Here is a 26,959-nt window from a genome sequence, read left to right as displayed (position 1 = left end):
TGGTCATTTAGATGTTACATGCTAAAGAAGTGATTTTTAGAATAAACAGGTGAAAATTATAATTGCCGAATTTCTTATAATCATCTAACAAAAAAAATTACATAAAAATATACTAGTTTAATCATTATAACAAAAATATAACATGAACATTTTATTTACAAGTAATATTGGTTTTGAAGGACATTGTTTTGGTCCTGATTTGTTTAATTTTTTTGATTATTTGTGTTTTTCTTGGAGTAGCTTTTTTGATTTAAATAATAAACACATCTATTATTACAAAACTTGGAGCAGCAGTCTTTCATTTCTGATTTCCTGAAGTTATTGAAGGCTTAAGTTGAGTAAACTTCCTAATTATAATGTTATAATGTTTTTAGCTTATCTTTATTTTTTTATAGTTTTTATTTTTTTAATTTTGGATTTGATTTTTTTTTATTTTTAAAGTTTAATTTGTTAATAATTAATCCTTGTTCAGTTGTTATAACTTTTTTATTTGATTAATAAGATTAGTTTAAAAAGAGAATATAAGGGTTGATCCTTTAATATTTGGTCCAATTAAGGTTTTAGAAAAAATTACCTTTTGTTGACTTTCGAAGATTTTGTAAAAATTTTAATTTGAATGCTCACAAAATTTTAGTTTTTTGACTAATAGATACCCATTAAAATTTCCAGAAAATTTTGAACGATTTCTTTCAAAGATTTCCACCCTTTAATTTTGTTGGTCTATAAAGGAAACTAAAAACTTTTCCTCATCAAAAAATTTTCTAAAATGTGTCATTCTGAGCTACGTTGGCATTAAAGTCACTGTAAAGCTTAATATGTGTCTAAAAATTACGATTTGTACGTAATGTAATTGATTTTTTTAATAAAATCGCCAAAAGATATATTTTTTTAATTTTTTTTTTTAAACTTTACAATGTTTTTTGTCCTGTAACTTCTAAGCGAGAAAATATAGTGCATTTGTTAGCACGTCACAAAGGTAAGATCTCAATCTTTTCAATGATGAATTAAAATAAAAAAATCGATCTGATAATTCTTGAATTGTATGCAAAATTGCGTATGAAAATCACTAAAAAAACGTTTTTAGGGACATGAGATCAGATTTTCAAAAATATCCAGGGATGTACTAAGCCTAGCGATGAGTTCTATACGTCGTTGAAAAGCTTATTAAATTGTTTTTCCAAAACACTGCCAAGCAATTCGATAACTTTGCAAGTTTTCAAGAAAAACTGAAGAAAATGTACTGAAAAATTGTACATACAGAAGAGTCTAAAAAAATAATAAGAATATCTCTGAATCCGGACCTGATGGAGCAAAACGCATTTCTGATTATTTACCCGACATACATCACTGTATCAGCAAATTTAAACTTGTTTTTCCAAACAATTAGTCAAGTTTCTAATTAATCAAATGATCTGATAATTTAATGAAACCGTGGGGACTGCACTTTTTATTCCGGGCGCTCCGGAAAGCAAAATTCCTTCTTTCCCAGGTCGATTTCAACTTTTCCTTCCTTATCTTAATCATCGCTTTCAACGAAAATTAAAATAAACCACAACCGAATTCTCTTTTAAATTCGCTTCGTCGTAATAACTGGGTCAACGTCTTCTTGTTTGTCTCTCTTGATCAATATTTTATCAGCCATTCATTTTTCATTGCGTTTTCTACCATAAATCGTTTTATCGACTTTATAATTACATTACAAAACCTCAAATCCGACGCCGGGTTTACAGAGGGCTGTAATTTTAGGTTTTGGTCCTTTCCGGTACCACGAAGAAACGTAAATATCAGAGCGGATGGGGTGGATTCTGTTCGATGTTAATCAAAGGCGGTGTTGGATTTTTTTGGGTAATTTCAACGCTAGATTAATCAAATTTGGGGTGGTTACTAATCCAAAATTTCTTATTAACCGTGCTTAATGTTACAAATATACACACATCAAAACAGGTCAAACTAAAAAAAATATATCTATTATAGGGATGAATCCAAAATAAAATGTTAAGGGTGTAACTCTGGTAATTTTAACGCTACGGCAATTAAATTTGGGAAGATTACTAGTGTAGACTTGGTTACTAACTGTACCAAATTTCAAAATTATAGAGCAAAAATGACTGATTTAATTTTTTTTTATTTTTTTGGATGAATCAAACTCGGCAAAAACTGATATTAAGCTTGTAACTCTGGTAATTTTAATGCTACGTCAATCTGTGCGAAATTTCGAAATTTATAGAGCAAGAACAACTATGTAATTTGAAGAATTCTTTTTGTTTTGATGAACCAAAAATGACGAAAATTGGTATTAAGAGTTGTAGCTCTAGTAATTTCAAGGCCAATTGAATTAAATTAAGGGAGACTTGACTTAAACTTAGCTACTGATTTCGTAAAATTTCAAAAGCGTAAAGCAGAAGCGAGTGATTTTAGAATTTTTTATTTTTTTTTTATGAACGAAAAACTGCAAATAATTTTGATTTTGGAGTTGTGACTCTTGTAATTTTAACGCCGCAGCTACTAAATTTGGTACGGTTACTAACTTAGACTTGTTTATTAATTGTGCTAAATTGCAAACTAATACTTACATCAAAATAGACCAAATTTGAAATTTTTGATTTTCGAGATGTTCCAAAATCTTGCAAAAATGTGTTAACCGCTATAACTTTAGTAATTTTACCGCCATGTTATTAAAATTTAACGAGGTTGCTAGTTTATACTTGCTTACTAACTGTGCCAAATTTCAAAATTATAGAGCAAAAGGGACTAACTTGAGGTTTTTTTTACTTTTTGGACGATTCGAAAACTTAAATTTTTGTGCTTAAAGGTGTAACTTTGGTAATTTTAACGCCACAGCAACTAAACTTAGTGTGGTTACTAATTCAGACTTGCTTATTAATTGTGTTAAATTGCAAACTAATACTTACATCAAAAGGGACCAAATTTGAAATTTTTGATTTTCGAGATGTTCCAAAATTTTGCAAAAATGTGTTAACCGCCATAACTTTAGTAATTTTACCGCCATGTCATTCAAATTTAGAGAGGTTGCTAGTATCGATTAGCTTACTAACTGTGCCAAATTTCAAAATTACAGAGCAAAAGGGACTAACTTGAGGTTTTTTTAGTTTTTGGACGATTCGAAAACTTTAATTTTTGTGCTTAAAGGAGTAACTTCGGTAATTTTAACGCCACAGCAACTAAACTGGGAGACGTTACAACGGTTTGATTGCCAAACTTATATTTATAGCAAAAAACTCAAAATTTGAAATTTTTGATTTTATTGATAAACCAAAATTTTGCAAAAATGTATTAACGGCTGTAACTGTAGTACTTTTAACGCCACAACATTCAAATTTGCAGAGGTAACTAGCTTAAACCTACTATCTAATTGTGCCAAGTTTCAAAATTATAGAGCAAAAGCGACGGTTTTAAGAATGTTTTATTTTTCGGAAAAATAAAAAAATATATTTTTTTAAGGGTGTAATTTTGGTAATTTTAACGCCACCGTAACTAAATTTGGTGCGGTTTCTAATTCATTAATTTACATAAGAAGAAACAAAATTTGAAATTTTTTTTTATAGATCAACTAGAATTTTTCGAAAAAATATATTAAGGGTTGTAACTTTGGTAATTTTAACGCCAGGGTAATCAAATTTAGGGAGGTTACTTATATTGAGTTGCTTATTAGTTGTGAGAATGGAAAAACGTTGTATAAAGTAATTAAAATCTAAATGCCCTTGACCCCCGTTACTTCTCCGCCAATGTGTCAAGCCTTCAATTAGTATGGAGATCCACTAACAATAAGTCCGACGTCGAAAAATGCAAAGCCACCTCCGATTAATACCATTGTTTATATGTGGGTGCACCCCTAACTCGCCCCAATCAATTTTTCCGCATTTCACCTCTTTATTGGCTTTTATGTCATGTTTGTTGCAGGTGCATCCGAGCGTGTTTCTGGAAGCATCGAATCCACTCGATTTCCATATCCACTACCATATCTGCAAAGCTAACTCGTCGTGTCTTGTCGACCGAAAAAATATCATTTACCTATTTGTTCCAAGTAAACATTCTGTGGTGGTGTGTTGTGCCGGCAAAAGCCACATTTTGAATAATCCAAGTGTTTTCGGTTTGTTTATCGGTTAACCTGCCGCGTCTCCTGTAATATTTAAACGAGGATGCGCGCAGGTATTTGAGGTAAATCATCCAACTTTTTGTTGTGGTTTGTTTAGCTGAAACTATCATAATTTCTATGGAAATGAAGGGAGTTTAATCGGAGCAGAATTGCGACTTGGCACGACAAAAAAAATTCAAATTGGAGCAGTGCTGGTTTTTTCATGCATGCCAACATGACAAATAATTTAAGTGCTAACGTCATTATTTTCGGACGCGGATTTAAAAGCTCGAGTTTTTTTAATTTAATTACTGACGTTTACATGGATATTACATTTTAAAAAGTCCGTTTCCATGTTTTTGACTCAAAAAGGACGATTTATATTATGATATGAATTAGTGGAGAGACGCGGTTGAAATTTAAACAATAGTTATTTGCAGAACAAGCGCTGAAAGAACTTGATAGCATTTGAGCAGGGATACTGATTTTTATATGTATATTAACACTAGTCAACGAGTTCGTTTTGCTTGATCAGGTCAGGACTCAGAGATGTTTGTAAAATTAGTTTTTCTGAGTCCACCGCGTTCATTTTTGTTTTTTTTTCAGTTTTGCTTAACAACTTGCAACATCATTAAACGTTTTAATACATTGTTGGAATGATAATTAAATGAGCTTTCCAACGAAAGATATTTGAACAAAACGAACGGTTTTTTGAAACTTTTTGTTTTGGGTGTACATTTTGCAAAGAACTCTTAAATCTGATCTACGATGTCATAAGAAAGGTTGAAATCTAAGCTCTCTAACACGATGTTAAATAAGTTATTATCTCTTGTTATTTAGAAGTTAGATGTTAAAGAAAATAAAGTGATTAAAAAAAAAATTAAATTACCCTTCGTTGACTTTCAAAGTACAATTTTTAATTTGAATGCCCACAAAGCTGTAGTTTTTCAATAAATCAACTTTCTAACAGATTGGCGAGTATTTGTGTAATACTTACTCGTGAGTTTTCCAAAAAATTCTGAAAAATTCTTTTCAAAGATTTCCACAATCTAATTTTGTTGTTCCGAAGTAAAAGCAAAAAAACCAAGCAGTTTTCAAGCTTCGTTAGCTTTATAGTTACTTTAAAACTCAATATGGGTCTATAAAATGGTATTAATTTTTTAAAGAAATCGACAAAAATAACGAAAAGTTTTGACTTTTCAAATAACTTCTCAAGTTTTTTGTCTTGTAACTCCTAAACGATAAGAGATAGCAATGCATTTGTTGGAGCGTCAAAAGGGCAAAACTTCAATGTTTTCAACGATGTATTACAATAACAAATCGATCCAATTATTCTTGAGTTACATACAAAATTACTAAATAGGCATATTTTTTGGGACATGAGATTAGTTTTTCAAAAATATCATGGAAAGTACTAATAAATAATAAATAAGAAAACTTATTAAATTGACATTCTAAAACAGTGTTGTACAATTCTATAACTTTGTATGTAAGAAAAACTAAAAAAAAAATGTACTCTTTATCCAAAAAAAAAAAATTTTTCAAAAATAACTTTAAGTCCGGACCTGTTGTAGCAAAACGGACTTCAGATTCGGAATCAGAAGGCTCTAGTATTACTTTTTTCAAAATTATACAGGGTGGTCCTCAATGAGTTTATTCTCAAAATCTACAAATGATGAGAAAACAAATGGAATAAAAAAAATAGCTATTTGTGTACCAAGGCCAAAAAGTGGTTCTTTTTTGGCCGAGCCTTTTTTTAATGGCCGAGGCGCTAGCCGAGGCCAGAAAGAAGGCGAGGGCAAAATGGCACTTTTTGGCCGTGATACACACAAGATTTTTTAGGCGACATCATTAAATTTACTAGTTAATTAATTTTTACATATGATTTATTGATTTAATCATTTATAACAACTGAACAATTGGAAATATTTATGAATTCTTTAGAAAAGTTCATATTTTTTTTACTTACATTTGCCGTTTCGACATGTGCAGCTTCACAATTTGTATGAATTAGGTTTGATGTGCTTTTTGATGTTGTTGCAACAGCACTGCTATCCATGTTCATTTTCAATAATTCAACACGTCTTTGTTGCACTTTGCAGCAGTTTGTCGATTTGATTTTACCCAAATAATTACAAAATTGAGGGTAATATCGGTATCTTGATGTAATATGCAAAATTATGGATAGATGGCGCCACCATAGATCGGCCGAAAATGTTTGCGGCCAGAAAAGACTCACTTTTAGGCCGCTTTTAAGGCCTAAAAATTTTATTTTTAGTTTAAGTCGCCTAAAAATATATTTTTTGATATTTTTCGGTTATATTAAAAGTAGAAGCCAACTTGCTTATTTTAAAAAAATATTTTTAGTTAATGCAAACATGTAACCAAAAAAGTAAATTTTTGTTTTCAAGATAAGTAATTCGAACGTAACATACAGGGTGTAATTTATAAGCAGTTTATTTTAAAGTAAAATAACTTTTTTTTTAATAAAACACCATGGATTTCTAATTATGAATCGGCCTAAACTAAAATTAAATGTTGCATTGGTTTTATGTATGTATTTTAACATTAAAATTATTTTTTTTAAATTTAATTAAAATTTATTTTATTTTGGTCAATAATAAAAAATATAGGATGTATCATTTTTAATAAAACAGTAATTATAATTTATCAAGTTTTGTAAACGTTCGTTTTGTCGAGCGGAGCGAGTGTTTAAAGAACAATTGTCTAAAATAGTTTATAAACGTGTTACATACTATACTTTTTCTACGACCTCACATTACTACCAGTACCACTTTAGTCACAGGTGACGTGATATTTTTATAATGTCACTTACCATTACGAAGTTGGCAACTTAAATCAGCTTTCAAATTTGGAAGTAGAGAAAATAATTTTTCTTCGTAGTACATTTTAGTTAGTTTTTTAGAAAAATCAAGATTTTACGATATTTACAAGGTGCTCCTCAATTTTGAAGTAGAATAGGCTCATTATGAACCACCCTGTAAAAAGCAGAGAGCTAGTAGATTATTCGGGGTTGAAAAAATGTTTCATTACTGCGAAATCATGTTCAGTGCACTTTTGGAAAAACTTATAACGTGCAATGTACAATGTAAAATTTAAATTTCCCGCCAATGCCTGAAAACTGTCAACAATTTATCCAATTTCAAGTTTATTTATTTGCTTCGTTTTTTGATTGTTTAGTTTTTTGATTTTATTTATTGCTTTTTGAGTAATCTAAAGTTCGCAACTTGGCGCTGGAGTTCCAACCTTTTAACATTTATAATGTAAAATAACAAAAAGAATTTTTTAAAATGTTGATTTCGAACTGACATTTGTTGACGTTTTGTCGTTCAGATCAAGAGCAGCACTGTTCTGTCAAAAATGACGCATTTTTGAACCTTCTGCATGTTAAAAATACCCACATTACGGTAATGATTGCGAATAAAATTATGTACAGTTCTCTCGCCGGAGCCTCACAGCGCAACGCCTCACATTTCGGTTTCGGCGAGAGTGCCGTCAATTGCACGTTCATGTATTTTACATGTGAGACGAAAATTGTCATTTTCAATGTCGGCAGAACAAATAAAAGAGTTTGTTCCCATCCAACGACGTCGTTTAGTTGCGGGCTAGCTAAAGAAAGTGGCGCGATATGGAATAAAAGTAGAGTAAACATGAAATTTCCTGAATTATGGCCACTTTCTTTTGATTTATTCTCGTTTTTCGGGTCGTGGAAAGGTCACTCGTTTAATATAAGAGTCGTGTGTTTATATTTCTCGTTGTTCGTCCGCAATCTAAATGATATACGGGCTCGATTTGTTGTTATAAATGTAGTCGACGGAAACAGATTGTCCTGAAACAATTTTCTGAAATTAATTAGCACAGGTTTAATTGCTGCGGCGCAATTAATTCCCGAAGACAACCGCAGACAATTGTTCTTTCAATCATTGATAAAATTCGCGTTGAATTAATGAAAGCTCCAGGAATGCAAATGCGGCGTCTTGACAATAAATCTTCATTTGAAAGTTTCGTCATACATAACCCCGTCTTTTTGTAGATTCTTGATTCTTGGGGGACACAAAGTGACCTCTGAGCACAATAACTTGAAAACTTATTATTGGAAAGTTTCCAAAGTCTCGCTCGAAATATCAAGCGTGACATTCTCGTTTTTTCCTCGCTTGAAATTTACATATTTCGGCTAAACAAACCGGCTTTGGGTTTGTGTAAACTTGATTAATACTCGTATCTCCCTCAGCTCTCCAAATAAAGCCGCAAGTAAATATCCAAACGAACAAAAACTCTGTCGTTTGTAATTAATAAGAAAGAAATGTCAGAGAGCGCCTACAATTCGCCGCTGCTCGGCAGGAGATTGACCGAATCCTGCTGTAGTTCGCCTGCGAGGAGCATAGGACATGCACCTGATATTCTCACCGATTCCGATGGAGAAGGGGACCAACTGTTTACTGAAATCCCGACGACGCCGGATCAAACCGTCATCGCGGGATGGCTCAAATTCAGGGACAACAAAAAGGTATTACATTCATGTCTTTGCATGGGTTTCTGTCATGGAGGGTGACGTGTGCGTGTTGGGGAAATGAAAGCCCGATCAGAGAAAGGATTCGTTCACATTTTTCGGGATTTCATAGCCGAGCGGAAAAATGCAGCATTTTATTACATGACAGACTTAATTTTTTTTAATTTGTCACATAAAGATAAAGAAATTTAAAGAAAACAGCAAAGGCAAATATACAGCGTCGCCCACCTAGAATATTTCAGTATCTTTGTTAATTATAAACGGATTTTAATAAAATTTAAAACCAGGATAACTGAAAATGTAAAAATTTACTCATTTTTTTAACGCTGACGTCGCTGACATTGTTTAATTAATGTCAACTGAAGCCTCACGTATTTAATAATCTTCGTTTTACATTTTATAAATGTGAGGCTCGAAAATTGTCTATAAAAATAACATTGTTGTTGGCGTTGAAAACTAGTAAAAATGTGCCGCTCTACTAACGTAAGAAACGTCAAGTGTCAAAATTTGACATGACTGACAGTTGTGTTCAGTCTCGTTTTGAAATAACTGGATCAAACCCTGCTTCCGGTTCCGTCAATTTGAACTTGATCCTTCCGACATCTCACTGACCTTATAATCTGTGCGAAATCTCTAATTAAAATATGTAACCTCAAAATTCGACAGAGTAAAAGTGTTTACAATTTGAGGTGGCTATGGGTGCCAGTCTTTTGTTTTTCAGAGCACCCTGGATGTTACATTGTTTTATAGAGGCTCTGTGTGTTGACAGAATCTAGAACATACAGGGTGTTAGGTAACGTTACGGTCATAGAAAAAGGGGTGATGGAGACAGCCGTAAAAAGTAATGTTTCGAAGTTTTTTTCGGGTTTTCTTGAACCGTTTAAGAGCTGGAAGGCTTTGAATGTGACCAATCAGGGAACAATTTGCATAAGGTTACAAAAATTTTAATCAGAGTTACTGAAGGAAATTTTTTGTTTGATGTCAAACTGACAGTTCTTATTTTTTATCAGTGGCGTACTTGTTCCATTTTTGTGGAAATCACAAATCAAGTTCATCAAAACGAAAATGTGTTGAGTACAATAAAGGGAACATTGTTGCGTCGTTTACAATTTTGTGTTCAACAAGATGGTGGCCATTTTGAACATCTATTGTAGTGTTGCTTTGTTGTCTGTTTTTTGAATAAAATTGCGTTGTTGTTTTCCCTTTTATTGACGCCACTGATTTAAAACTTCAAATGTGACGGGAAAGTGACAAATTATTCGTTTGGTCCGAAAGCTACTTGGATTTCTGTAAAATTGAAAAATTATTTGAAGCCATTCTATTGGTCAATTTTAAAGCCTTGTAGCTTTTTAACTAAAACGAAAAAAATAAAATTAATTGCGGATTCCAAGACAGTTTGCCTTCCTTAATTACTGATTAGTCTATGGCCGTAACGTTACCTAACACCCTGTAGAACATCAGTATCGTAAAACACAAGAATTTTAAGGGAATTTCTAGAAAATCGAAAGAAAATTTAGAGAGAATACATACTTATAGAAAAGTAAGAGATTCTAAGGATAATACAAAAGAACTTGGAGAATGTCAGAAAAAATTGAAAGTGTAGAATATCTAGACTCTAGAAAGCTTCTAGAGAATTTGAGAAGAATCCAAAGAAAAGCTAAAGAGAATTTAGAAACAGCAAACAGTTCCAAGAATAAGGGGATCTAAGGATAAAAAAATAGAAAAACACTTAATCGCAGAAAAACTATAGAAAAGTCAAAGAAACAAAATACAGGGTCCGGCAACACTTGTGTCCACCCCCAAAATCGTCTTTAAATTTAAAGATAAAATTTTGAAAATTTGCATAAGCTCACAGTTGACAACGCTCTAGAAGCTGACGCAAAAATTTGTTTTTTATCACTAATAGTTTTGGCGTCGCCTTAAAACGCCTTAAAAATGTAATTTTTAGTTAATTGTGAGGGTTTGTGATATCAACCCCTAATTTATTTTTTTTTCATTATAAATGTGTTAAAAATATCTCAGCTGTTATTTTAGATTCAATGCAAATTGTCTTCAAAATTTGAAAAAAAAATGCTGTTTTATCAAGTTAATTTCCAATTTCATTACGTCAAAATTGGGAACTACGTTTACACCCATCTGTCAACATCTTGTGTCACAAATGACATCTATCGTTTGGCTCGTTTTAGATTGTAACAAAAGTCTTACTTGGTAAAATTGTCGCTTTGTCGATGTTAATTAACGATTTCTGGTGTCCATAAAGTACAACATGCCCGTGTTAATCAAAATTAACCTTTATAAGAGTGAATGAAGTGACTTGTGAAATTTTGGTGTAAACGTAGTTTCCCGCTGCGCCGTCAGAATTTTGAAAACTAACTTGATAAAACAGCGTTTTTTTCGCAAATTTTCTACACAATTTGCATTAGATTCAAAATAAAAACTCAGATATTTGTATCACAGTTATGTTGAAAATCATAACAGGTTAAATACACAAAATTTAACCGGTTAGAACGTATCAAGATCTACAACTTTTCTAGATAATTGTTTCCGTAAACGCATTTTAATTTTCGCTTTTTTCCGCCCTTAATTTGGCCAACCGTTCGATATCTCTAAACAAATTCACTTTCATTTCTGCAACGAGGAGGTTTTTGACTTAAACCTTATCACAATTTTTTGTCATAAAAACGACTGATCAGTTGTAATCAGTTTGTTGTGAATTTCCACAGTGTCAAAGTTATCAGATCGTTCTTAAAGTGCAAAAGGTGGTACAAAATGGTTTATACCAACATGGAATACACGGATAGGAAGCATCTCTATGGGGAAGGTCGTGCTAAATGTGCACTTGAAAAACAAGTGGATAAGTAGAAATGAACCAGTGTTGTGGCCCCCTCGTCGCCAGACTTAAATCTCTGCGATTTTTTCTTGTGGTTACATATGAAAGAGTTGGTGTACGCGAACCCCGTGAATTCAGTGGAAAAATTAAGTGAACGTGTGAATGCTGGGGCTGAAACAATTCCCTAAAACCCAGCGATAATTGTGAGAACACCAACTTCAATGGCCCGGAGAATTCAGGCATGCATTAACAGTGAAGAACGGCATTTTGAACAATTTTTATAAACAAATTGTTCAATTGGGTTTTCGTGATTTTATTGCTGTTTTTTTTTTCTACAAACAAATGAGCGACAAAGTATCAACCTGATGTAACCACTCGTTTTTATGAAGCAATGGTTTTTGTCGCATAGACGAAGGTTAGTATCCCTAATGCATAGGCGGGTAACGCTTTTCACAGCAAATTTTCATTGATTTTTAATTCGAAAACGAAAGCATTTTAGAATTTTTTTTATTAAGAAAAGTTGTTGCATATGGTGAGTTCTCTTACCAGTTGAATTTTGTGTACTCATTTCCGTAACACCCTGTATAAGTAGAAGAAATAAAAAACGAGTAAAACGAAAAACAGTCCCATTTCGCAACTTGTTGCAAAAATAGGTATTTGATTTTCAACAAGGCTCCAACCAGCCTTAATCCGCTTCTGTATGCAGACTATTATGCAAAAGTAACGCATATCAATCTTTCATAAAATCCTTTCGTAACTCAAGAAGTTAAGCAGCGACAGTAAATATTGATCCAAAATCTTATTACTAATTAAGCGATGCACGTAACTTTTGAGCGAATTCCACGTAACCGACTGAGCCGCTTCTCGCGCATTTTTTTCATATTGTTGCTAACGTAACAGAGTACGCTTTTCCGTTCCTCGTTCTCGTCAATTTCCAATTACACTTAAATCAACACGATGTTTTCGTGCTCGCATTTCATCTCGCGAAGGAAAACTCCTCCAGTTTTAGATATTTAGAGTAGGCATGACGCTTTTAAAGCGAGTACTTATATGGAAGAGACGTAGAAACAATGATGCTGTGTCTCCGCGGAGGGAGCGAGTTCGTTCATCTTGACGCCGAGCAAAATGGAACTCCTAAGTGGCTGAAGTAAATTATGAAATCCCCGGGACCGTGTGATTATCATGTAACAATGAGAGGCTCAAGAGGACTTACGGGTTGCCATAGACATGGCGACGTGCAGTCTTACCACGGAAATTCTTATCGTGGCCGCTGTTCTACAATAATTGCTTATCACTCTTTAATTCGAATTTTAAGTGTCGTGATCGAATCGCTAATTTTTGTTTGCATTAGGAGCACAAAGCGACGGCGATAACATCGACATTTCTGGAATGCGAGTTGACGTGACTGACTTAATCTTGCTAGTTTATGAAAAAATCGATCAGAGTTATGCAACGGCGGAGAAATGATTAATTAATTGCGGCCAGAGGCGGGTTGCCACAACTTTATATTTTTGCATTCAAAGCCACCGAAGAAAAATTTCAGGATCAAAAAAAAAAATCGAGAGAGAATCTAAACATCTAAAGAATACTTGAAGATTTTAAGTAATACCTGAAGACTCTAAACAGGTTTTAAGAAGACTTTAGAGAAGTTAACAGAAATTTTGAAACCCAAAGAGAGATCTTAAAAATGTAAAGAAAAGTGGGAAATTAAATAAAAAATTAAAAAAGACTAAAGAGAATTTGAGGGAAAATTCAAAGCAAATTTAGAGTCTTTACAAAAAATACAAGCAGAATTTACCAAAGTCGTAAAACGAGTCTAAGCAAAACAAGAACGATTTCAAAAATGAAGTCTCTAAAAATAATTATTGGAGAATAAAAAAAATCGAACATTGAAAAAGTATTTGGATACAAACTAGAGAAATTGAAAAAATCCAAGGAGAACTATAAAATTTAAACGGAATTTTGGAAAATCTGAAATAAATCAGAGGATCTGCTTCTGAATATTTAGAGAGAATCTACAAAAAGCAAGCTCTATCTAAAGCATTTACCCAAAAATAATTTGTGAATTTAAAGAATCTAATTCAAGGATATAACTTTATTTCTTTAATTCAAAGCAAAGGAAAAGAAAATTAAAAGAGAATCTGGAAGAACCAATGAAGTAAATCTTGAGAAAATCTATACATCTAAAGACTACTTAGAGATTTAATGAAAACCTTAAGAAAATCTGGAAAATATAAGGAAAATTCAGGAAGCTACAAAAAATTTGGAGACTTTAAACAAACAGGTTTTAAAAAAAATTTAAATAAAACTTTTCAAAAAGATTGAAGCGACATTAAGAAAATACAAAACAAAAATAGAAACCCAAGAAGAATCTTAAAAATAAATAGAACCAGAAGAATAAACAAGATTTCAGCCGTTTTCTCGCGATTCAGCCGTTGAATCTTGATAAAAATTGGTGGTTTTGTAGATTTCGAGCTCTTATTTGCGAATTCAAGCCCGAAAACAGCGAAACTCAGCGAGAAATCGTCGTTTTGGATCGAAATAAGCGGATTTCTCTAAGAATTTTGATGATTTCGTGCTGATTTCAGCCGTTTTCTTGCGATTGAACGGTTGAATTTTGATAAAAATTGGTGTTTTTTTTAGATTTCGAGCTCTTCTTTGCGAATTCAAGCCCGAAAACAGCGAAAATCAGCGAGATATCGTCGTTTTGCATCGAAATAAGCGGATTTCTCTAAGAATTTTGATGATTTTGTGCAGATTTCTGCTGTTTTCTTGCAATTCAGCCGCTGAATCTTGATAAAAACTGGTGGTTTTGTAGATTCCGAGCTCATCTTTGCAAATTTATGCCAGAAAATAGCGAAAATCAGCGAGAAATCGTCGTTTTGCATGTAGATTTCGAGCTCTTCTTTGCGAATTCAAGCCAGAAAACGGCGAAAATCAGCGAGAAATTGTCGTTTTGCATCGAAATAAGCGGATTTTTCTAAAAATTTTGATGATTTCGTGCAGATTTCTGCTGTTTTCTTGCAATTCAGCCGCTGAAACTTGATAAAAATTGGAGGTTTTGTAGATTTCGAGCTCTTCTTTGCGAATTCAAGCCAGAAAATGGCAAAAATCAGCGACAAATCGTCGTTTTGCATCAAAATAAACGATTTCTCTAAGAATTTTGATGATTTCGTGTAGATTTCAGCCGTTTTCTCGATTCAACCGTTGAATTTTGATAAAAACTGGTGGTTTTGTAGATTTAGAGCTCTAAAAAATTTTAAAAACTTCTGAGACTGCATAAAAAATACGAACAGAATTTACCAGACTTGAAATCAAGTCTAAGAAAAATTTTCGAAATCAAGGTTTGTAAAAACAATTACATATTTAGATAATTAAAAATTCGAAAATGACTCCAAAAAGAATCTAAAGAGAATTTTGACACAATCTAGAAAAAATGAAAAAAATCCAAGGAAAATCTAGAAATTTATAACAGAATTTTTGAAAATCTGAAAGAATCATTGGATCTGCAGAAATTGAAATAATCTAGAAAATTTAAGAATTTAGAGAACCTAGGAAAGAACAAGGGGAGGTGCCGACAGCAATACAGATGGTAAATTACAAAACAAAAATTGCCTAAGTTTCAAAATTCTAATTAAAACCTTAAGAAAATCTGAAGGATAAAAGGAGAATTCAGAGAACTACAAAAAATTTGAAGACTAACTAAGTTCTAAGAAGATTACAACGAAAACTTTTAAAAAGAATTCAAGAGAAATTTAGAAAAAAAAGAAAATTCAAAAACCCAAGAAGAATCTTAAAAATAAAAGGAACCGGGAGATTAAATATAGACTTCAAGAAAAGTCTAAAAAAAAATTGAAACTCTTCAAAGAAAATACAAACAGAACTTAACAAAGATTTGAAACCGAGTCTAAGAAAGATTTTCGAAATCACGGTTTCTAAAAACAATTAAATATTTAGATAATCAATTCGAAAAACAAGAATCTAAATAGAAAATTTAAACAAAATTTTGAAAAATCTGAAAGAAATCTAGAGCATCTATAGAAAATTTGAGCAAATATTTAAACTATTCGGAAAGTAATAAAAATTGCAATTTGTCTTAAATTTACTACGTTTAATTTTTCTTCCAATTTTCTCTAGAATTTTTTCTAAATGTTTGGATTTTCCAAGAGTTACTGCTGATTTTCCTTGGATTTTTCTCGAATTTTCTCGATCCTTTCTGGACGACCTCTACATTTTGTTTAAATTGCCTTCCCTTTCATTATGTTTAGTTTATCTAAATTTTTCAAAAAAATTTCTTTGTGTTAAATTCGCCTCTGCACGGAACGAATCATTCAAAGCGTAAATCAACGCCATTCTTCCCATTGAAGACCGATTTAAAAGAGTCAGGGCCGGGCCGAGGTTAATTAATTAGAGTAATATTTTCCCCCGGAATGATCACTCGTAATTTATAGATTGCGCCCGAATCGCCATGATATGAATGATGATAACCTGGAATTTTGAACGTTTGCCAAGCCCGTGTTCCCGTTCCAAAAACCGCGTTCCCTCGGGACCTCGCGACATTCAAGTAGCTGTTAAGTTATTAGGAAACTTATGCCGACGAGAAGAAACCTTCTGTGTTTATTTTTGAGGGGGAAGTTGCACCATTAACAGCACGCTCTATATATCAATGCCAGTTGGATTCTGCCGTGTAACAACTATTGTGGTTGGATATTTGGAGCGTGGAGAAGACGAAGACTTTGCAGTGAGGGAAGTTTGTGTTTAATCGGAGTTGTTTCGTAGTCCAACTCTTAATGAGCTCATGATTATTATTGACTTTGTTTTAATTGTTCTCTGGTTCTCGAAAATTGACAATTTACGTCGCTGGGGGTTCTATTGTTGGAGGAGCACTAACGAACAATAAGTTGTCTTAAAAACCAATTAGAAGAGGTTGATGAAGGCGAATTTTTCACAGGGGGCATATTTTACAGTTACAACTTTGGTTCACGATAACAGGGATTAGAAAAACGTGTTTTTCAACATTACAGAGAAAACTTTAAACTTAAAATCTGGCCGATTAAGAAAATATTGGGCCCTTTAAAAAATTAGTGCTTTATAATTTTTTATTAGAGGTTGTTTTTGTGTTTTTGTGGCTAAACGAGAAAACTTATTTACTTTATTGGTTTCATCAGGCCATCTAAGTGTACAACATGACAAAATTTTAGAACGACTATCAGAAATTTTTGAAATCTTTTTTTCAATTCAATTAAAAATTTTCACAATTTCTTAGTAAATTCTATAGCTTTCTTGCTGGAATAAGAAACTTGGAGGCTTTATAAGTTTTGACAGCACCGTTAAGTGTACAAAAATGCAAAATTTTAGAACAAAAAAAACAGAAATTTTGGAAATTTTTATTTGATTACAATTTAAAATTTAACCATTTAAAAATAAATCTGAAAAATAAAACTCGGTTAATTGTAATCATCTGCATTGAAAAAATTTTGAATTCGAACTATCTAAGATCGATTTCTGAGAAAAACGATTTCGAAAAACGGTTTTTTATTATTTGCCAGAGCTTCTCTGGCGACAAGCCGAAATTTCAAACGGCTCTAGCGCAATTATTTGTTGACTGGCAAGAAAAACAAAGGTGGTTTTGGATTCAGCGCAAAATTCTGCGTAAAATGAGCCCATTCAGCTTAAATTTCATCACCGATTAACCGAGACATCGAATTACATTTTCAGAGGGTAATTTTAGAGTCATTTTCAAGACGCTGTTTCGGGGTGAAAACTGTAATTAGTATTATTCAATTATATATTGATCGAAACAAGAGCTCGAGATCTATCTACTGGCCAAATCTCAGATTGATAGGGCAAATAGTTTACGAGGGGCGATCGAAAATCGAAAAATTAAAAATTTTTCATTGAGTCGCAAAATTTTTTTGCCCAAAAAAATTACCATCGAGTTTTCGACTTTTGAGGGTTCATTCTAAAGTAGAATAAGCCGAGAAAAGCGATGGCGCAAACCGTTTGTCAAAATCTTTTTTAGTTTCAGAAATATTAAGCTTTGAAATGTTTCCAATTTAAAATTCAATATCCGAAACTTTGATCGCTGATAACTTAGTTATTTCTGAACCGATCTTAACAAATCTTATCTTTTTGGATTTTGCGTGAAATTCTGCGTAAAAAGAGTACCAATACTTTAATAATGCTTCATAAATACGCAAGGTAGCAACCGACTCTGGTTTAGTAACTGAAAGACAGCTAACTTCTACATTGAAAAAGTGAAAATTTTAAATTCAAACTATCTAAGATCGATTTCTAAGGTGAAAAATTTGCGAGAAAAACGATTTTGAGAACGGTTTTTTACTATTTGCCATAATTTTGGAGATATCAGGGAAAATCGTTTCTAGAGCTTCAAAATGTTGGTTCTCTGGCGGCAAGGCGAAATTTCAAACGGCTCTAGCGCAATTATTTGTTGACTGACAAGAAAAACAAAGGTGGTTTTGGATTCAGCGCAAAATTCTGCGTAAAATGAGCCCATTCAGCTCAGATTTCCTCACCGATTAACCGAGATATCGACCGAATTACATTTTCAGAGGCTAATTTTAGGGTTATTTTCAAGACGCTGTTTCTGGGCGAAAACTGCTATTAGTATTATTGAATTATATATCGATCGAAAGAGGAGCTCGTGATCTATTAACTTGACAAATCTTAGATCGATAGGGTAAATAGTGTAAGAGGGGCGATCGAAAAACAAAAAATTGAAAATTTTTCATCGATTGAGAAAATTGACAAAAAATTGACTATTGAATTTTTAAATTTTGAGGGTTTATTCTAAAGTAGAATGAACCGTGAAAAACAATGGCGCAAACCGTTTCTCAAAATCTTTTTTAGTTTCGGAGATATCAAGCTTTGAAATGTTTCTAACTCAAAATCCAATATTCGAAATTTTGATCGCTCATAAGTCAGTTATTTCTAACCCGAACTTAAGCGGTTTTTTTTGTTAGATTCTACGCAAAATTCTCCGTAAAATGAGCTTAAATACGTTAATATTGCGACCGAGTCTGAATTAGAGACTGAAAGGCAGCTAACTTCTTTATTGAAAAAATGAAAATTTTGAATTATAACTATTTAAAACCAATTTATAAACTGAAAAATTGCGGGAAAAACGATTTCAAAATGAGTTTGGATATATTTGCCCTAATTCCGGAGATATCGAGCAAAATCAATACTAGAACTTCAAAATTTTGGTCCTCTGGTGATGAGTCGAAATTGCAAACGTCTCTGACTCAGTTATTTGGAGGCTGACAAGAAAAACAGGAGTGGTTTTGTATTCAGCGCAAAATTCTGCGTAAAATGAGTCTTTACAGCTCAAATTTCCTTAACAAATAAATGAGGTATCAACCGAAATAGAATTTCAGAGGGTGATTTTAGGGTCATTTTCAAGACGCTGTTTCGGGGCGAAAACTGTAATTAGTATTACTGAATTATATATTGGTTGAAATAAGAGCTCGAGATCTATTAACTTGCCAAATCTCAGATCGATAGGGCAAATAGTTTACGAGGGGCGATCAAAAAACGAAAAATTAAAAATTTTTCATCGATTGAGTTGCAAAATTTTTTGCCCAAAAAAATTGACCATTGAATTTTCGACTTTTGAGAGCTTATTCTAAAGTAGAATGAGTCGAAAAAAACGATGGCTCAAACCGTTTCTCAAAATCTTTTTAGTTTCGGAGATATCAAGCTTTGAAATTGTTCCAACTCAAAATTTAATATCCGAAGCATTAATCGCTCATAACTCAGTTATTTTTAGATCGGTCTTAACGAATCTTATTTTTTTGGATTCTACGTGAAATTCTGCGTAAAGTGAGTTTTAAAGCGCAAGTTTGCCGCAAAAATAAGCGAGATATCGACCGCAGACATTTGACATAGTTTTTTGACAAAATAAAATTTGCGAGAAAAACGTAGTCGAAAACCGGAACTTATGGAGCGCCTCTATTTTCAAACCTTCAAAAATTTGGTCTTTTGTAATTTCCAGAGAGAATTGAAAAGGTAGGATAAGTTGGAGAGCATCAGTAAATCTAAAGACACCATTGAATGAAGATTTTAAAGATTTAAAAAGTCTAAACAATAAATTTAAAAAATCTAAAGTAGTTAGAGACAAAATGTACAATAAAAGTAGACACAATAAAAAGAGAATCTGTTCATATTCTAGCCCGAAAATGTAAAAAACTGCACCGACCACCCGCTGCAGCAGCTTAAGAGATTAACTCTCGCTTTGATTGTTTAAATAGCTCGCATTTGAGCCTGATGCAGTTTGACGAGGCCGAAATTAGGAATCGCCTGCTTGCACCACTTAGCCGCACAATTAGATTATCGATAATAGGTATTCTCCACAGTCGGATAAAGTTGTTGCTGAAGAAATTTAACTTCCAAATGTAATTCCGGGCTTGGGAGGGCGACGTAATTGAAAAATTAGACAAAGATTGATCCGTGCGAATTTCTCTTTGCATTCCGGTCAAAACTCCGAAATCCCAGATGTTACCGGATTACAACTTTCGTCCATCGATACGTTTCGCAACTCGCATAGAATTTATACCAAAGTTGATATCTCTGGAATTCAGTCGGTGAAAATTTGCGTAATGGCACAGTTAGAAAAATAACGGATTAATTTCGTTTCCCGATTCGTCGTCCATTATTTATGTCGTAATTTATTTGGAGTGGAAGCCCCCGGAGCCGACCTATAAAGTACCGAATAGAATTGCTAGTAAAGGTGGGTAATAGGGCCGTCTCGGCTAAATTATTGACCGGAGCTCCGGAAGATTCGACGCGGAAAAATCGACAAAATCGAGCTTTCGCTACGAGCTCTTCGCGAAAGTACTGTTCATAATTGTAATAATCTTCTAATAGTGGCGCCACTAATAAAAGGGGTTTATTGTACAAATAATACTTTGGTGTATACATTTTTCCGCACGGCCGCAGCTTTTCCGCACTCATGTGTGCAAGGGAAAAGTGTGCTTTCCAATTCAAGCGACCAAAATTGATTTGCATCGTGTTAAACGGAAGGGAAAAAGGGCAAAACAAACCGGCGAGGTCGAATTTTAATTTCAAATTATAATCGTCTTGCCTCTATGCAGTTCTCGGATGAAAGAAATACCGCCGAGTTCACAACACAATCTGCCTGGTCATTTATCATTAAAGGAAAAAAGCTCTCACGACACCAGACAGAGGGAATGGGGTTTTCCATTCGGAGAAACGCTACCCTTAATCACGCAATTATGCCTTCCTATTTGGATAGAATACGTGCTTTGATTTTTTTGTGACCTATGAATAATAATAACAATAAAATACGGAAACGGAAAGACTTTGTAAACATGCGACGGTTGTCACATCGTCGTCTTCGTATTTTTACACGCAGAAACTAGCCGACGTTCATGACTAAAGAGAGGAAAAGATGCAACGAAATCCTTTTAAATCTTGCAAATCCTGTCTTAGAGGGATGACATCCTTTAAATCGATTGGGACTCGGATTCTTTAGGCGTTTTTGATCCTATGGATCGCCTTTTAAACGAACGCTTTAGGTCCTTTGAGATTTTTTTTAGGAAGATGAAAATACACAGATTTAGACTTAAAATCAAGAGTTTTCCAGTTCTTCTCCCAAGTCTGTGAATTTTTTTGAAATTGTCTCATTTCTGCGATTTTGTGCATTCACTAGCTTAATTAAATAAAAAATTGGAAAATTTGTTATAGACAGTCGCTTCTACTCTAAAATTTTGAAATTTGGCACAGTTAACAACTTAGTCTGACTTAGTAATGTTCCCATATTTTATTGCTATGCCATTAAAATTACAAAAGTTACAATTTTTTTTTGGAAATCTTCAATTCTTCAGAATAAAAAAAATCCTAAGTTTATTTTGTTTGACTTGCAATTCGGTACAGTTAAAGAGCAACTCTAACTAAAATCCCCAAATTTGATTGCTGTTAAAATAACCATAGTTACAACCCCTATCATATTTTTGGTGAAAAATTGTTGCTTCATGTCTATATAAAGCAATTTAGCACGATTCATACACAAATTTAAATCAGGGCGCTACAACAAATCTATACAGAGTGGGCCAACGAAAATGAAATAGAGAAAAAAATTTAGTTGAAGGAGGGCGTATGACTCACGCAGTTATAACTTTTTACACTTAACCCTCCCTGAGGGGTGAAATCAATCTCTTTAATTTTTAAAGGTAGGTACAACATTGAAGTTTAAACATAGGTAAAAGTTTGAAACTCTTGGATTTACCTTAAACTCAAAAATTTAAAAAATTTAGGTCTGTTGCTTTAAAATTTATTACAGATAAAAATTAGGTTTAGAGACGCAACCTCTCTAAATTTCTAAGGTGTGATTATAACATATCCAAAGATAAATAGTTTTTATATAATTTTGAATCTTCTCGGTTCGCTTTGCAAATAAAAATTTATATAATCTGAATTTGTTGCCCGAGGAAGTTGAAATTTGGTACATTTAAGAAACGAGTTTAGAGTCGCAATTTACGATTTTTTTTTACACAATTAAAAATTTTTTGGGTTCGTTTCATGACTAACATGACGACTCTGACGACTACCAAATGCAACCAAAAATACAATTTTTATGAATAACTTTATACCTTTCGTTAACTTTATTTAGCACGAAATTTGTACACTTCTGACAGCAATGTCGTTATTTGACAAGTTATTTTCGAAAATTTTAAAACTTTTGCGCACCTTGCAAACTGTTTTTAAATTATGAAAGAGTCGATATGTTTTCGATTTATGGTAAGTGCAAGAAGAATGCAGCAGCAGTGGAAATGTTGCACTGATGCTGTTATGCAGGCCGTAGGCTTCCAACGGACAAAATTTGTAAACGGTTAGAGAAGGAACTCCGCCAAAACTGGTCAAAACATAAAGGAAATAGAAAACGGATGAGCACGAAATCTAAAAACAAAATTATGGTTATTGAAGCTATCGATAATAATCATATTATCTGACTTTTTCAAGGGATGTCCAAAGTGTAAAAAAAGATAAGTTTATGTATCAAGTGACTTATGAAAAAGGTATTACTGCTTGCATCTTTCGTTCGTCAAAGTCGTAAAGTTACGTGAATCACTCTGTATGCAATATAAGTTTTGAGTTTGCCCTATAATTTTTTTTTTAAATCTGAGTTTATTGCTTTAGCATTCTGAAATTTCCTGGAGTTAATTAATGCAGTAAAAGTAGCAAATTGTCTAAATTTTATTACTGTGGCCTTAACACAACTGTAGATACATTTTTTTATACAATATTTGTAACTTTTGGGTTTGCTCTAAAACTAAAAATTTTTAAAATCTGTGTCTGTTACTCCAAAATTTTGAAATTTGATGCAGTCAATAACTGAGGAAAAAATATCAACTTACCTAAATTTTATTGCTGTGGCCCTAACATAACCAAAGATACAATTTTTTACGTGCAATTTTGAAACTTTTTGGTTTGCTCTAAAAAAAAATCTTAATTCTGAGACTTTTCCTTTAAAATTTTGAAACATGGTGCAGTTAATAAATAAGGTAAGAGTAACAAACTAATTAAATTTTACTACTGTGGTCCTAGCACAACCAATGATAATTTCTTTTTCCAATTTTGAAACTTTTGGGTTTGCTCTAAAACTAAAAATTTCTAAAATCTGTGTCTGGTGCTGCAAAATTTTGAAATTTAGTAAAGTCAATATTTGAGGTAAAAGTAGCAACTGTCTCAAATTTCATCGCTGTGGGCCAAACACAACCAAACATACATTTTTTTTCTTAGTAATTTTAAAATTTTTGAGTTCGTTTTAAAAGTAAATTTTTTAAAATTTGTGTATGTTCCTCCAAAATTTTGCAATTTAGTACAGGTAATAAATGAGGCAAAAGTAACAACTTCCATAAATTTCATCGCTGTGGCCTTAACACAACCAAATATACAATTTTTTTGTTTACAACTTTAAAACTTTTGGGTTTGCCAGAAAAAAAAAGTTTTGAAATCTGAGTCAGTTGCTTCAGAATTTTGAAACTTGGTGTAGTTAATAAATAAGGTAAAAGTAGCAAACTCTTTAAATTTTACTACTGTGGCTCTAACACGACCAATGATACATTTTTTTTTCAATTTTGAAACTTTTGGGTTTGCTCTAAAACTAAAAATTTCTAAAATCTGTGTCTGGTGCTGCAAAATTTTGAAATTTGGTAAAGTCAATATTTGAGATAAAAGTAGCAACTGTCTCAAATTTCATCGCTGTGGGCCAAACACAACCAAACATACATTTTTTTCTTAGTAATTTTAAAATTTTTGAGTTCGTTTTAAAAGTAAATTTTGTAAAATTTGTGTATGTTCCTCCAAAATTTTGCAATTTAGTACAGGTAATAAATGAGGCAAAAGTAACAACTTCCATAAATTTCATCGCTGTGGCCTTAACACAACCAAATATACAATTTTTTTGTTTACAATTTTAAAACTTTTGGGTTTGCCAGAAAAAAAAAGTTTTGAAATCTGAGTCAGTTGCTTCAGAATTTTGAAACTTGGTGTAGTTAATAAATAAGGTAAAGTAGCAAACTCTTTAAATTTTACTACTGTGGCTCTAACACGACCAATGATACATTTTTTTTTCAATTTTGAAACTTTTGGGTTTGCTCCAAATCTAAAAATTTCTAAAATCTGTGTCTGGTGCTGCAGAATTTTGAAATTTGGTAAAGTCAATATTTGAGGTAAAAGTAGCAACTGTAGTAGCAAATTTTATTGCTGTAGCCCTAACACAGTTAAAAATACAATTTTTCATATGCCATTTTAAAACTTTTGGGTTCGCTTGAAAGACAAATTTTTAACATTTGTGTTGTTGCTCCAAAATTTTGAAATTTGGTACAGTCAATCAATGGGGGAAAAGTAGCAACTTCTTCAAATTTTATCGCGGTGGCCCCAACACAATTTTTTTACATGCAATTTTAAAATTTTTGGAGTTGCTCTAAAAAAAGTTCTAAAATCAAGTCAGTTGCTTCAGGATTAAAAAATTTAATCCCGTTAATAAATGAAGTGAGAAGTGCAAACTCCCGAAATTTTATCCCTGTGGCGATAACACGAATAAAAATACAATTGTTTTATTCAATTTTGAAACTTTTGGATGTGTTCTTAACCAAAAAATTTCTAAAACATCAAACGAGCGGTAATAAAAAAAAATCTAATTCAGGAACTTGTTCATCCATTGAGCTTATGCAAAATTGCAAATTTTTATCTTTGAAATTACAGACATTTTGGTGTTGGCGGACCCTGTATAGGTTTGTTAGTGTAAGACCCTGTATATTGAATTGGGGCACCCTGGTCAACAGACAATTTTTTGCACCAATCAATTTGGACACGTGTTTAAGGCCATCCGTTCGGTTAGCCACCATTTGACACGTGTCAAAAAACTTGTTAAGTAAATGACTCTTGAGGAAGCGTGGGAATTGGGTCGCTTCGCTACTGAATACAACTCTGGTAATACTAAAATTAGAATAATAGTAAAAGTATGTAAAAGGACGAAGAAAGACCAAACAACTGCTTATTAGATTAGAAACAAGTGCAGCCGAAATGATGGATTGCTTGATCGTTCACCCTAATCTACTTCCCTCCAGTACTCAATTTATTTAATGTGAGACTCTTACAGTCACAATTGTTTTGCTTATTGATACGTTACCAGAGACGTGTCGATTAAGTTTTATAAATAACTTCATAGGGGATAACTGAAGAGTTATTTTTAGTTGTGGAGACGACTTTTGACCCCCCGCAAAAATATTTAAAACCACTTCGATAAATAATTCAGTCCGACAATCTACTTTTAATGAGGCGATAAAGGATACGGGCTATTGAATAAAATATAACATCGATATGTTGGTATGCGTGGTTTTAAAAATGGTGCGCATTTTCGTCGTCTCCTCCATCAAAGTTACCACACACTAAACTTGTATTAATAAAACATTAAAATAATTGATGTCGAACTAATGTATTTTGGTCACGATACACTGAATCAATATCGAGCGTTGAATTTTTCAGAAAATGTTAATTTCCATTTCCCTGTACCGAAAATTAATTCGGGGATTTTCCTCCGCAAACTTCCTCTCCGCCGTGTTTGTGTTGCAACGCGCGAATTTTTCGCTGGAATAGTTTCGTGCGGTATTAAAACACAGAAATTTGCTTAACTATGGGAAAGTTTATGAAAAGCAAATGATTTGGAGGATGGAACAGTTGGCGCAAGTTTATCAACATCTCTTCAATGAACACGCCATGAAATCTACTTAGCAGCGGATTATAGGAAGTTTAGTTTTGGGCGGGGGAAAAATCGAGGATTAGTGCGAGCAATCGATAAGATCCTTCAGACTTACAATAACACATCGCGTACATGTGAAATTAGTTTTCTTTATCGACAGAAACAAACTGAGGCGATTATCGGGGATTATGACGCCATAACTCACTGATGCTACTGCTGAGGGCACGTTTGTTTTGACGTCAGACGAGAGGAAAAATTAAAATCGATCGAGGGAAAAATGCGAAAAGTTGGACGAAGTTCCGAGGCTCAAATCACAGTAGTCGACGAATTTTCGAATTTTCGAACACTGAATTCTGGGGAAACAATAATAACAACCGTCTCATCCAAAACTAATTCATCAAGATTCCAACATTAAATAATTAAATGACTGTCAAAGTGGCCCGTTGCAACCTATTTTACGATTATTAATAAAGCTCCTGTGTATATCGGAGATTCTTGGGTGTAAATCAGGCTTTTAGTTTAAAATTCGGGAAAAATCTGACGAGATTCATCAAGATTACAACCTTAAATAAAGAAATAACTGTCAAAGGTGACATTTAGTTGTGGGTCCTGTCAACCAAAATTGACAGGTATCTAACTTCTCGCTTCCGAATCCTGCCGATGTCAAAAATTGCTCCATTGTGAATCGGTGAGTTCTCGCTAGGGAAAATAACCGATAAAGGTGACTTTTCCTGATCTGTGATTGGTCGTTCAGAAGAGCGAGTTACACGATGGTAATTTTTTAACTCATGCGGAATGTCAAACGAGAACTGTCATACAGTCGCGGCCAAATTGTCGTTTGATTGTCATAAAATGTAAAGCATCCTTTAGATTTTTCATTATTAATGTCAGTTCACTGCCAAATTTGAAATTAAGAACACCGACGCCTCATTCAAAACGATTTTAATTCTTGATAAAATTTGAATTAGTTTCATAAATAATAATAAATTAATCCACATTGAGATGTAAATTAAAAATTAAACAATCAGACTTGGGACTTTATTGTCTTTTTGGTGGACCAAAATCTTCACATATTTTGGATTTGCCTTGAAAATAAAAATTTCTAAAATTTGTGTCTTTTGATCCACAATGTTGCAATTTGGCAGGGCTAATTAACAATTTAAAACTAGTAATTTCCCTACATTTCATAACTGTAGCACTAAAATTACTAAAATTACGAATTTTTAAGGAGGATTTTTCATATTTCAGCTTCGCTTT

At 32.9% G+C, this 26,959-nt stretch overlaps 1 protein-coding gene and 1 long non-coding RNA gene across 2 annotated transcripts in view; one reads left to right on the top strand and one right to left on the bottom strand.

Annotated features, from left to right (window-relative positions):
- LOC148172139 (uncharacterized) overlaps positions 1-26,959 on the bottom strand; it is a 62,433-nt gene that overhangs the window by 32,188 nt on the left and 3,286 nt on the right. The gene's annotated exons all lie outside the window — the stretch shown is intronic.
- Positions 3,952-26,959, top strand: part of LOC148172137 (uncharacterized) — a 168,163-nt gene continuing 145,155 nt past the window's right edge. Inside the window, exons 1-2 of the mRNA XM_088041278.1 lie at positions 3,952-4,179; positions 8,349-8,624. Of these exons, the coding sequence (XP_087897404.1) occupies positions 8,421-8,624 (204 nt within the window). The 5' untranslated portion in view covers positions 3,952-4,179; positions 8,349-8,420. The remainder of the gene's footprint in view (positions 4,180-8,348; positions 8,625-26,959) is intronic.

Source organism: Gnatocerus cornutus, chromosome 7, assembly GCF_029298725.1.
Source record: "Gnatocerus cornutus isolate USDA-ARS CGAHR chromosome 7, icGnaCorn1.1, whole genome shotgun sequence".
Classification (NCBI taxonomy): domain Eukaryota; kingdom Metazoa; phylum Arthropoda; class Insecta; order Coleoptera; family Tenebrionidae; genus Gnatocerus; species Gnatocerus cornutus.
This window is presented reverse-complemented; position numbering and strand designations above follow the sequence as displayed.